Consider the following 13,730-nt stretch of genomic DNA (forward strand, 5'->3'; position numbering starts at 1 on the left):
TTGGCTGGATGGAGTTTTGCCCTGTGGGCTCTACCACAGACCTCTCATGAAGGATGGGTTTGGTTTAGCTTCTTGTGAAGTCTCACTGGTTTTTCAACTGTCTTCTTGTTCCAGATGAGGATGAATGTGCTGAGCGAAATCCTTGTTCCCACACCTGTCACAACGCCGTGGGCTCTTACTACTGCTCCTGTCCAAAGGGCCTCACCATCTCCGCCGATGGCAGAACGTGTCAGGGTGAGATGAGCGTTGCTGTGGACAGGCTGGGCACAAAAAGCCCCACGGCACCTTCATCACTAGCAACAGGTTCTGTTGGGGCTGGGCCATTGTGTCATGATAAGAATATAATTTATTAGTGGCATTCTAATTATTTCATATCTAAATAGATTTGCAATCAAGTATTTCATAGTCGATCGTGCTCAAGACACTGTTTAATCTGTGTTCTATTTGGTGATAGTGATGTTTACAGCTTGTTTTTAATTCTAGACATAGATGAGTGTGCTTTAGGTGGACATACCTGCCACGCTGGCCAGGACTGTGAGAACATTGTTGGCTCATACCGCTGCACGGTTAGATGTGGGAATGGCTTCAGGAGAACAGCTGATGGATTTAGCTGCCAAGGTATGGAGAGGTCTTTGGGTTTTAGTCTGAAAATGCTGTATTTGCACAATCAAAAGTAACTTTTTAAAAGATGCATCTCCAAATACAGTGTCTATAGACCTTCATTAAGGTTGTGGGGTTTTGGGGTGGGTTTTGGGATTGTTTTGGGGTTGGTTTTTTGGGGTTTTTTTTGTGTGATGTGGTTTGGGGGGTTGGTTTGGTTGGGTTTTTTTTTTTTTTTGGAAACCTTTTGCTTTTTCCATTTTTAGAAATAATTTTAAAATCCTATTGGGGAATCACCTAACAGTCTTACTTTTATGTCCCATGTGCATCTTTTACAAACAAGTGAGAGGAGTAAACACTCCTGAACTTATCTCAGTGGTATAATAGAGCCCAGAGCAGAGTCCAGAATGTTCACTCAGCCAGAACACTGTTCAGGTGAATGGTGACAAAGTGTTAACAGCTGTTACCAAGGGTTTGTGTTGTCCAACAGATGTCAACGAGTGTCAAGAGTCCCACTCCTGTCACCAGCGTTGCTTCAATACAGTAGGAAGTTTCCACTGTGGCTGTGATCCAGGATACCAGCTGAAGGGCAGAAAATGCATGGGTATGAAGGAATTTTGGAATGAAAAATGACATATTTCAACATTTCTCTAAGTTATCAGGAACCCTGATGAATGGAAATCCTGCTGTGGATGATACACTTAGTGTGTGTTTCTGAATTTGTCTGTAAAATCAGTGCTCAAAGCCAGAGACACTGGGAACTGGGCTGAGTGCTCAATGTGCATGAATTGTATTCAGATGCACGTACACGGTGTAATTACAGCCGGATTATTCTGCTCTTCAGGAACTGAGCAGAAGGAACAGAGTTCATTTACTTTCTTGTTTTCCCTTTTTTTTTTTTTCCTTTATAAAATAAGATATAAATGAGTGCAGGCAGAATGTGTGCAGGCCTGATCAACTTTGCAAAAACACCCGTGGGGGCTATAAATGCATTGACTTGTGTCCCAGTGGAATGACCAGAACAGAAAATGGAACTTGTATTGGTGAGTAGAAGTGTAAACGTACTGCATGGTGATGATGAACACACAGACAACCATGAATTAAAAAAAGATAATCTTGGAGATAGTCCACCTCCAGTTATTAAGATACCAATTTTTTTTTGGTTATGGGAACATATGTATTTAACTTTTTTTAACTGTTATTAAAAGACAAGCTATATCCTCGCCCCTTCTAGTTTGCCATTGCTCTCAAGGAAGAACATTAATGTTCTCCTCAGCATCTTCTCTGCATCGTCACCTTGAGTTCTACAAGTTGTTCACTGACTGAAATGTTTTGCCCCGTGTGAATGCTTTCTGAAGCGTTTGTCTTGGGGCTCTGAATCAAGATCACAGGTTCCTTGTGCTTATCAGGGATGCTTTTAAATGTAACCAATGTCACATACATACACTACCAGCTGGCAGGATATGACAGGAAGATGGGTTCATGTTGGAGAGTAGCTGAGGACATCTGAAATCTCACTGAAAAGTTTTGAAAATTAACAGAAAGTGTATAAATGCACTACAGTTGAAAAATCTGTGTATCTGCTCAAAAATCTGCTTTCAGATTGTGATACCAATCACACTCTCTGTTTCACAAACAGAGTAATACTTAATCATGGCACCAGGTAAGAAAAGTGGATGGTCAGGGGTTGCATCTGTCTGAAGGGCCAAATGCACTTACAGCTTTGCTGCATTCCTTCTGCATTAAGAAGTTTAAAGCTGTAAGAGGTTTCAGGGAAAGACTGACTCCTTCCCCTGGCCTTGTTGCTTGCAGACATTGATGAATGCCGGGACGGAACCCACCAGTGCCGCTATAACCAGATTTGTGAGAACACACGAGGAAGTTACCGCTGTGTCTGTCCCAGAGGGTATCGGTCCCAGGGAGTTGGAAGACCTTGTGTGGGTAAGCTGGCCTGTCACATCAGTATCACTTATTTTCTGCTGCTGTTTTTGGCTGGGTTTGCTGCTGGAACATCTCCAGCAATGCTAGGCTGTGTAGACAAATTGGCTTTGAAGTTCAAAATTACCCACGTAAAACAAAGCATCCCATTCAAAACACAGAGTCAAAACTAAACGATTCCAAATGGAGATGGTTACAGAGCCCTACTCTAGTCTAGTTACAGATCCATACTCTATTGTTCTAGATCCATACTTTGAAAACAAAGTGCACAAGGGTCTCAGAGTGCTGGTGGATGGATGGGCCCAGCTACCACTCCACAGGAGGCTTCATTTGTAAGAACCAAATCAGATTAGGTAGTGACTGGCCAGTGAAATGTGCCTGGCTGTACCCTGGACTGCACTGGTTCACACCTGAAGCAGTCGAGCAGGGAGTGATGTGGATTCCCCCAGAGAACACCCAAAGGAAGCATTAAGAGGCATGATACACCCAGAACTCACCTCTGCAGCAAAGGGCACACACACCCCTACCCACCCTCTGGCACTGGGAAGGGTGGGGCGGAGGAAGCTGATCCCCATTTCTCACTCAGTGCCTCCCTTTCTGGTTTGGGTGGATGGCAGCAGGGAGGGAGGACGCCTGTCAGTCCCAGGAACGCTGAGCATGTGGTTACTCCCCTGTGCTATCTCCAGCCAACCTTCTGGCACTGAAATGGGCAGAGCATCTGACGTGGATCGCTAGAGAGCGTAACGTACAGTGCCAGTGCCTAAAGCGCTTCCCCTGGCCTTTCACAGCCCTCAGGATGGCACTAGGGTTGTTTAGATTCACCTTGTCTGTATTTACATGGAATATTTAAATATGAGAGCTGACTGACCCTGATAATAGTGATTTATGAATGCTGATATATGACAGGAAGTGAAGTTGGGTTCAGTTGCTCTCATGGATCCTATGAGAGAAGCATTCTTCCATGATGACTTCTTTGAGATTAGCTTTCCTCAGTGATAAATAGCTGCTCTGAAGAATAAGGTTGTGGTTTGCTTTTTTTTCTCCCCTTTTAAACAAGCTAAGATTTAGGACTACCAAAAGCCAGGAATGTTGGGCTTTTTAGAAGATATTAAACCGCAGTAAGAATCTGTTTGGCTGTAGACCAAGACATTACTTCCACCAGCTGCCTCTGCTGACACAAAATCAATCCCAAACTCTTAACATACATTAAAACCATTTAAACTTCTGACAGTAACAAGCTAGATAAAGTCAAGGACTGGAGATTTTCACAAAACACCAGCAACTGCCCTGGAGCTGTACTGTGCCCAAGGACCACTGAAAGCTGACTCTTAAATTAAAGTATGACCTCTGAGTTTCTATCTATCTGCTTAAAAATCTATTTAAAATATAGATGTGTCAAAGATATGAGTTCACATGTTAATAAAATCCAGTTTTTATTGTTAATGCTTCCACTGAGCACAGGGAAGAGCTGAAAAGTCAGTCAGGCCCCAGACTGAAACAGAAGAATGGAACTTTGTTCTCAGCTGTGCCACTCCTACCCTGGGCAAAGCCCTGGCTGGTGGATGGGGGAGAGGATGCTCATTTCTCATCTCAACACCCACAGATATGTGCATATGCATTTAATTAAATGACAATATTTCTGTCAACGGTGTTGGCTCTCACCAGCCCGTATCACAGCTGGAAGGGCGTTATCAAAAGCCCTTATTGCATTTGTCACATGCAAGGCTATCTAGAATTTAAAATCAAATATTATTATTTAAATTAAAGAAAGCCTGAGAATTTTGCTGTTTTAATTTCAAAGTCGTTTCACCTTGTTCTTGTACATATTTAATATTCGTAGTGGGTAACTTCTCCCAGGGGTGGCTGTGGTACAAACACGAGTGGCTTGCTGCCTTCGATCCTGCTCGTACTGCACAGACACTGCTCAAGTTCTCACCTGTTCTCTGTCATTATTTCTATCACAGTCTCCTGTTGCTCATCCACAACTTGTTCCAAGGCCATTGGTGGTTGTAAAGATGTTAATGCACATACCCGTTGTCTGTTCTGTGCAGATAAAGAATGTTACACTCAGCAATTAGAAAATAGTGGCATGCTACAGAAATAACGAGTTTCAGTATTCGTATGTTCAACATTCAGTATTCTTATATAAGAATATATACACTATATATGAGAATATATATTCTTATATATATATTCCTATATTCAGTATTCTGTATTGCATGTGTACAAGTCATACATTTTCATCTTAAGCACACAATGAAGGAATATAAACTGAAAATTCATATCAGTTGTTGCTGTATTTAAAATGAAGTTCTCTTGTTTATAACACCTGACTATTAACCTAATGATATTTCAACTAATATATAAAGCTTCAGTTACGTGTTTGTGAAATAACAATGGGAAAATATTGCAATACTCTGCAATAATTCTCCCCGGATTTCCAACTCTCAAAATATTTAAATATTAATACCTCCAAAAATTCTTTAAAATATTAGAATATATAAGTTATTAAACACTTAATAAAAATGAAATCTAATATTGTACTACCTTTCTGAACAGTGTTACTTTTTAAATACCATTATAATGCATTTGTGTCTTGGCTGCAATCTTCGCTCAAAATACTGTGTTCAGAGGGAAACGAAATGAAATGAAAGTAACGCCAGCTTAATGGCATTTTTACAATAATCATTTAAATAATACACACTTGCCATTAATATGAAGTAATTAAACCCTTACTGAGTCACCATTAGGATCATCTTTAAATTCCATTAAAAACTGTTTATGCCAATTACAGATAAGTTGTTGTGTATCAGAATATCAGGTTAATTATTCATGGTCATTACGAAGTTGCACATTCCTGTTTGGAATTAGCTACTCTTGTCTTTTTCTAGTAAAGAATGAATGTGGTTTGAAAAGGAATAATGTGTTGTCAGATTTTCAGCTGGGCCTGATGCAACTCTATGAAACTTTTAGAAAATGTTTTTCTGGCACTGTCAGAGGGACTGGGGGGAAGGCTGGTCCTACAGTACCCAAGAGAGAAGGACACTCGGCATGTTACATCTTTAAACCCTTGTACCATCCTTTGTACGCTCACCACTCTGGGGTGATTTACCGATGGATATTTACTGCCAGAGTTGGTCACATTATTTTGGATTACAATTTAAAGGGAAACTGAATTTAGGAAAAAACCAAACAACATCCCATAAAAAAAACAAAAACAAGTTTATTTTTTAATTGTACAAAAGTGAATTCATATTTACCATTAAGTCTCCAATTCTCACAGCTGGAATGACCAGTAACAGCATCGAAGGTTAGAACTTACCCGACCTCCTTCCCCCACAGGATGTCCCTGTGGCACATCCTCGAACACAGTTTTTCCCCTGATGCAGAGCACAAGAACCAGACTGGAGCATTCCCAGCTTCCCTCCCTGCCCCTCTGAATGAATTTCTAACCTGCACTTCTCAAGAAGGCTCCACGTTGAGTGTCCTCCTTCACAGCCAGGCCTGACAACTTCTCCCCATCAGCTGTGGAGCACTTAAGGAAAAAAAAATATTAAAGTAGTGGTGAGCAGCACAGGCTGAAAAGCTGAGCAGTGTGGGCCTAAGGCCACTGATTTCTCAGAGGGTCTTTTCTGGTAACCAGTGCAGCTTCCAGGCCACCACACAGCCCAGCTTCTGCATGAGCAGGGGAGCAGACTGGGACCCCCATTTTATAGCCAGACCTTCCCTTCAGGAACACTTGTGGCAAGTCCTTCAGCAAAGTTCCTGTCCTGCGTGAGCACTCTTAGGTCACAAGGAGCCTAAAGGAAGAATAAAGGGGTGTGTGTGTATAAAAACAAACAAAGAAACAAATAAATATACACACACACACAGTGTGTTACTGCCTGCTTGGCACTGTGCTCTCTCTGCTGTACTGCCTTCAAGATCTCACTTGTATGCCTTCAGTTTGTTCCACAGACTGAGATAAGTATATCATAGAATGGTTTGGGTTGGAAGGGACCTTAAAAGCTCATCCAGTTCCAACCCCCCTGCCAGCAGCAGGGACACCTTCCACTAGACCAGGTTGCTCAAAGCCTCATCCAGCCTGGCCTTCAACACTTCCAGGGAGGGGGCATCTACAACTTATAGATATATAGATATATATATAGATATATATGTATACATCCACATATAGTTATGTGTTCTTTTGTTTGTTTTTTTTTTCTCCTTTCTCCATGGTTTGTTGCTCTGGATCATGTCACATGAGCAGACATTAATGAGTGTGAACAAGTGCCTAAACCCTGCGCTTTTCACTGCGCCAACACCCCCGGCAGCTTCAAGTGTATCTGTCCCGCTGGCCAACAGTTATTAGGTGATGGGAAATCTTGCGCTGGATTGGAGCGATTGCCAAATTCTGGTGCCTATTACAATAGCTATAGCTATGCTCAATCCTCCCCTCTGAGAGACAACTATCAACCTCAACAGTATTACAGGCACTCCTCAAATCTCTACAGCTCCTTCTCAGAGTATAGAAACAGCAGAATACCTTTCTCCAGGACTAGAAGGAACGTTAGAGAAACTTGTCCTGAAGGCTATGAGGCAAGGAATGGCAGATGTGTAGGTAAATGTCAGTCCTATCTATGCAATTCTCTTCTTTTGGTCCCTACTCTAAGGTTATTGTGTCATATCTACCAGGGACTGATGGTTTGTGGTGCTGTGGTTTGGTTTGTTCTTTTTCATTTTACCCTGATAAATATTCAGAGTGTTCTGCATGTTCTTGTCTCCTGACCACATTGTAGCAAACATGTTTTCAAACCTCCTCCTTGTAACCTCATTTTAATTGTGCTGCTTATTGTGTGTTTGCAAATTATTTTCCCTGTTATTCTCTTTCTTCTGATTACAGTAGCTCACCTTGGTGAATTTTCTCACACTTCCAAGAACAGCACCAGTAGACTCAGTCCAATCCTGGGGATGTTGCTTAGGTCAGATTCCCACTGGTGGTAGTAAAAACCTGGTTCAAAAAGGTTTTGAATAAAGAATTTAGGATTAAGCACACTGGGGCCAGTGCCAGCACTGCTCAGTCTCTGCCATACAGGCACAATGAGCAGAGCCTTTTAAATGATCTGTAGTTATGATATATAGCAGGTTATAACATAATTCACTGAGCGCGGAGAGACTGACTGTAACTGCACAAGTAAGTTGTCATATAAGTTGTGACAATGACAGCACTGCCACTTGTTCCACGCTGAGGAGAGCAGGGTAATTAAGGTAATTGGCAAGCTCTGCCCCCATTTATTTATTTATTTATTTAAAGAGGTGCAAAGCCTCAGCACAGCTCTTAAGACCAACAGGAAACAAAGGTATTTGGCACCTCTAGCTATGAAGCATTTAGCTCACTTCCTCCTTACTCTGTGAGCTTTTCTGAGGGTTTTCAGTGAAATGCTGCTATTTTCACAGGTATTGAAAATTTAATTTTCAATTAAGCTCCTTGTGAAAGTCAAAAGGAAGAGCAAGCTGTACTGTTCACTGACTGATTTGCATTAAATCTGAAGGCACTAAGAAGTTAAACAAACAAAAACCCCAACAAATAATTGCTCGAAAGCTAGGAATATGAGGTTTTAATCCTGCAGCAGCAGTTAAGTGTCTGTGAATCCAGACCCTCTGAAACTGCTGGTCTAGAGCCAAAAATTCAGCCCTGTCACCCAACCTGCCTTGAGCTCACTCCCTCCCCGCCTGGGAGAGACACACACAGAGCTGCACCGTGAGCCAGGGCTTGCTGGTGCCACTGGGCTTGATGCTTTACACAACAGACAGATGAGATCAGAGACTCACAGACTGGTTTGGGCTGGAAGGGACCTTAAAGCTCATCCAGTTCCAACCCCCCTGCCATCAGCAGGGACACCTTCCACTAGACCAGGTTGCTCAAAGCCTCATCCAACCTGGCCTTCAACACTTCCAGGGAGGAGCAGCCACAGCTTCTCTGGGCAGCCTGGGCCAGTGTCTCATCAATAAATAAAAAATAACAACAGTATTATCAAATTAAGAAATTACATACATAATATATATAATATTAATAATAAAAGTTAGTGTTTTGAAATGTGCTTCTCTCAAACCAGATTTGCTAACTTAACTCACATGTTGAGTATCCTAAGGGGAAAAAGAAAAATTCAGTTAACTTACTTTGTGTTAACTCCACTGAGCTCAGGACTAAGGGTACCACGGTCTGACCCTTACTAGAGCTTGTCCCAGTACCTTTAAGATCGCCGTTTGCCGTGCCTTGGCTATGTGCCTCAACTGAGCAGTGACACTTCAGGGGAGGCACGACATCCATCCAGGATCAATACAGTGATTTACAGCTAGATTCTAGCAACCAGAATTACTGCTAGAATTATACAGCAACGTAAAATGTATAATGTTGAAAAATATTAATATCCTATTAATAGAAGTTACAGATACTGAGACATCAAACCTGTATTTACATTATGAAGGCATTTCAGGAGTTGTGTACGTGCAGTTATGGGTACAGCTGCTTCATTGAATGACATAGGAATACAGCTACCACTGGGGAAAGGGCTGAGCTACAATCTGTGACCTTCACCCCAGCTTTCTGCTTAATACTAGTTAATACTCTTGTACTTCTGTTTCATTGGAATAAACATCTAACTTTAAAAATTACTGTTTTAATATGAAAAATATACCCTAACACTGCTTTCTTCAAAGACAGTTCTTTCAACAGGCAACCATCAGGATCTGATAACAACATACTGTAAATTTCTACAGTCCCATCTGTTTCTCTCCTGAGTCTGCATTTTTATCTAATGCAAGCCCTGTAAATCAGCCAGAGAGGGGACACAGAGACCTTCCTTCCACTGTTTTAATCATGCACATCTTAACTCCTGCATGAGAATATCCTGAGCGGGATCTCTGTTGCTCTCCTGAATTAAGCAGACATTTCAAAAGAAATTGTATGATACATGATCTGTGTCTAAGTCACACCAGTTTGCTTTGAAAACTTTACGTAAAGTGGTCTGGGACATCTATATTTGAGAGAGAGAGAGTAGAATTTAAAAAGTTAAGAGCATTTATTGATAGCGTTCCCAGATCCCGAGCTTAACTCATCCCCATGGCACGAGGAAGGTCAGTCTGGAAGGGAAATGGCTTTGCCTGAGGAGGGATTAACTTTAAGAACAATTCCCCCACTGTCAAAGCTGAGCTGGGCATTTCCCAAGCACGTTGCCTAAAACCCTGTTACCAGGCAGCTCCGTGTGCTTTCTGGGGCATGGCTGTGTCTGTGGGATCTTGCTGCTGTATCTGGCCTGCACTTCCCCCTTTCTTCGAGAACTCTGCATCAGGCCTGGTCTCACCAGCCAGAATACATATTATGGCTGCCATTAAAAAAAGTGAGGACTTCAACTACTGAAAAGTTCTAGGAATGGCCCAGGTAAGGTGTGAAAGGACTTGACAGTCTTAGACATTCAACCCCATCAGGAAACAAGATCTACATGACTCCCACCAACTCTGTCCATACGCTTGTAGATAAATAGAACAAAAATTACCTCAGTTCAGTACCAGGGTCAGGTAATCCTGATTGATGTGTGCGTGTTCCTGTTTCTTTCCACAGACATAGATGAATGTGAAACCAGAGATACCTGTCAGCACGAATGCAGGAACACCCTGGGAAGTTACCAGTGTACTTGCCCAGCTGGTTATCGCCTCACGCCCAATGGCAAAACCTGCCAAGGTACGGAGATCCCTCAGAGCGCTCAGAAATACATCTGTAAATAAATGAGACACAGATCCTGTTCAATACACATCCAGCCACCTCTCTCAATGTGCTGTACGAGATCTGGCATTCAGAATTCCAAGTTTCAGGAGTTTTTATATTTCACATCTTAACACTTCATAAAACACCAGCAAATTGAGACAATTCCCCTCCCTCCACCTGCTGCCCACGCTGCTCTGGGTGCAGCCCAGGACACGGTTAGTGGCCTCTGTGCTGCCCGCGCCCGGTGTGAGCTTCTCGTACCCCAGCACCCCAAGTCCTTCTCCTCAGGGCTGCTCTCCATCCACTCTCCCCCCAACCTGTATTTGTGCCTGGGGTTGCCCTGACCCAGGTGCAGGACCTTGGCCTTGTAGAACTCTATGAGGTTTGCATGGTCCCACCTCTCAAGCCTGTCAATGTCCCTCTGGATGCCATCCCATCCCTCCAGCACGTCAACATGTCAACACAGCTCAGTGTCACTGGCAAACTTGCTGAGGGTGCCCTCAATCCCATTGTCCATGTCCCCAACAAAGATGTTAAACAACGCTGGTCCCAACACCAGCTCCTGAGGGATGGCACCTGTCACTGGCCGCCACTTGGACATCAAGCCATTGACCACAGCTCTCTGAGTGTGACCATCCAGCCAATTCCTCCCCAATCCAGTTGCAACTTTCTTACTCTCTGAAGTTTCCTCATGGTGACTTTACGTTATGCATTTAACTCCAGGCAAGTAGGCAGCAGCTCTGGGGTCAAACACAATATAATCCTTAACTCAACTGTCAAAAAAAGGTACTGTCAGATGTTTCTGATCCACAAAAAAAAAACACCCATAAAAATGAATTAATTAGTCTCTGCTGCCAAGACAACTGTAGCCTGTGTTGGATCATGGCTGTGGGGCAGCTCTAGCACAATACACCATCCTGCACAGCAATAAAATGCTGACAATAATAAATACACATTCTTTGAACTCCTGGCTCGGGTGTCTCCCACAGCCAGAGTGGATTCTGGAAGATCTGGCTGAGTGTGGAGGTGCCACTGCAGCCTGCTCAGCCTTTACTGGCCCGGCCAGTTTCTAACCCTTCGTTTCTTGAGCAGCAATCGCTCATTTGCATGTTTTTTTACATTCAGATATCGATGAGTGCCTCGAACAGAACATCAACTGTGGATCGAATCAGATGTGCTTCAACATGAGGGGAAGCTACCAGTGCATAGACACACCCTGTCCACCAAACTACCAGCGAGAGCCTCTTTCTGGGTATGTTTTATTTTCAGCTCTTTTCCCCCACCCTGAGCTCAGATCCTTTACCTGTAATTGTCAGAAGAAAGAGTCTGACTGACACCAGTGAAGCTCACACTCAGGATGATCATCAGTTTCTCGAGCAGTGGTTGTCCATGTTTCCCCTGCAGCAGAACCAGTGACCACAGCCAGAATTTTAGTATTTGTTCAAAAGAAAACAGCACCAGAATGTTCCCTCAGCACATAAACCCCAGCGGCCGCGCGCTGCGGTTCTGTCTGCTGCTTCAGTGTCATTTGTTTGTCACTTAGGGGGCCGCTTTTGCATCTACATTTCCTGACTTGCCATCAATTTCAATGCATTTAAAATATAAAATATCCTTTTAGTCACGAAAATAACGCTGCAGTAAATTTTGTTATTTTTAAGTTACCACCATGGGTGGTGGTTGCACTGGACTGGCAGCTGAACACAGCCACTTGCTCACTCCCCTGCCCAGGGGATGGGGAGAGAACAATTTAATCATTGAAATAAAATAAAACTTAAAATAATAATGATATTAAAACAGTAATGATAATTATACTAGTAATAAAATATGCAAATGAGTGACACCCAGTGCCACTGCTCACCACCCATCAACCAAGCCCGGCCCGTTCCCAGATCACGATCCCGGAGGAGCGACAATCCTGACCTGAAACCGCAATCCCGGGAGAGCCAGAGCCCGAGCCAAAGCCAGAGCGAGCAAGAGAGGAAGAGCCCCTCATGGATCTCCTGCCCATGGGGGACAGGAGATGGAACAGCCCCTTGGCAGAGCCCAGTGCCCATGGAGCTGATCCATGTCAATATTCCTCCCCCCTGAGATCTTGCGCTTGCAGACGGACAAACACAAAGTCCTTCAGTGCCAGGGACATAAATGCAACATGGGGATGTTCTCAGTGTCTCTCTCATAACAAACCCCAGCTGAACCCAACACTACCAGAACAGTGCTGTTCTAGCTACTAAAAAGAAACCCAGCTCTGTCCCAGCTACAAACCAGGACACCCTGTTCTGGAAAAAACATATTAATTTCTTTTAATCTTTTAATATACTCAGAAAGAGCTTGTTTCATTGTCAGAAACCATCCTTTGTGATCAAACGGAACTGGAATGACACTTGGGTTGAAATGGATGATGTTCTTTGACCTCTGCTAGCACTGACAAGATCTCCTATTCTGACTTTTGATTAGTAGAGTAAAATTCACTCTGCCCTTCATTCCATGTCATTTATTTTACGATCTAACACACAGACACCTCAAATGGAGCTGCCCAGTACATTTTAAACTGGCCTTTCTAACTATAAAGTTTAAGAGCAAGTTCATTAAAACATACACCACTGACTTCAACGACAAATACTGTATCCTATAGCTTTATATTGCTTCTTGGCACCTTCTGAGATGATCCTGTTAAGGGAAAATGGGACATCAGACTAAGCTGCAAGCTGAAAGGAACAATGGATAATGAGTGTGTGAGCATATTATCTTTATAGAGAAATTTAAATTACGCAACCGGGTAAATGAGGAGAATTTCTCCTTTAAGACTGTTTGCAGTAACTGACAATGTTGTGCCTTCTCCCTGGACTCAACTGCACTACTTATTCCCAGGTTCTGTCTGAAAAACTGCCCGGCCAACGACCTGGAGTGTGATCTCAGCACCTACGCCTTGGAATACAAACTCCTTTCCCTCCCCTTCGGCATAGCTGCCGGTCAGGATTTAATCCGGCTGGTTGCCTACACTCACGATCAAGTCATGCACCCAAGGACAACCTTCTTAATGGCAGACGAGGACCCGGCCATCCCCTTTGCCCTGAGAGATGAGAACTTGAAAGGAGTCGTGTTCACCACCCGAGCGCTGCGAGAACCAAAGACTTACCGCATGGGAGTCAGAGCCTTCTCCTACAGCGCAGATGGAAACGTCGAGTACCGGACAACCTTCATCGTCTACATCGCTGTGTCAGCCTATCCCTACTGAACATCCCGACCACCCGACAGCAGCCCCAGTATTTTAACCGTGGTCATAAACGCTGGTGGGTGTCACCACTGCTAGACTGACTCCACCACCTGCCAAACCTTGGGAACCCTCTAACTTGAAAGTGGTGCTATGCTCCTCTCCTTTCTTCCCTGAGCCTGCCTAGCCAGTCCCGTTATTCCAATGCAAGAGGAAAAATCTGTGGCTTTGAGGACC

General features: G+C 43.4%; 1 protein-coding gene across 1 annotated transcript in view; it reads left to right on the plus strand.

Moving 5' to 3' along the window:
* The window catches only part of LOC104523962 (hemicentin-1-like), a gene marked incomplete at its 5' end in the record, with an annotated part of 46,866 nt that extends 33,349 nt beyond the window's left edge, over positions 1-13,517 (plus strand). The window contains 9 exon segments of the mRNA XM_010166702.2: positions 115-234; positions 484-618; positions 1,091-1,204; positions 1,518-1,643; positions 2,413-2,541; positions 6,788-7,138; positions 10,139-10,258; positions 11,408-11,534; positions 13,151-13,517. Of these exon segments, the coding sequence (XP_010165004.2) occupies positions 115-234; positions 484-618; positions 1,091-1,204; positions 1,518-1,643; positions 2,413-2,541; positions 6,788-7,138; positions 10,139-10,258; positions 11,408-11,534; positions 13,151-13,517 (1,589 nt within the window).
* Between the last annotated feature and the right edge of the window lie 213 nt (positions 13,518-13,730).

Source organism: Antrostomus carolinensis, unplaced genomic scaffold, assembly GCF_000700745.2.
Source record: "Antrostomus carolinensis isolate BGI_N321 unplaced genomic scaffold, ASM70074v2 scaffold6694, whole genome shotgun sequence".
Classification (NCBI taxonomy): domain Eukaryota; kingdom Metazoa; phylum Chordata; class Aves; order Caprimulgiformes; family Caprimulgidae; genus Antrostomus; species Antrostomus carolinensis.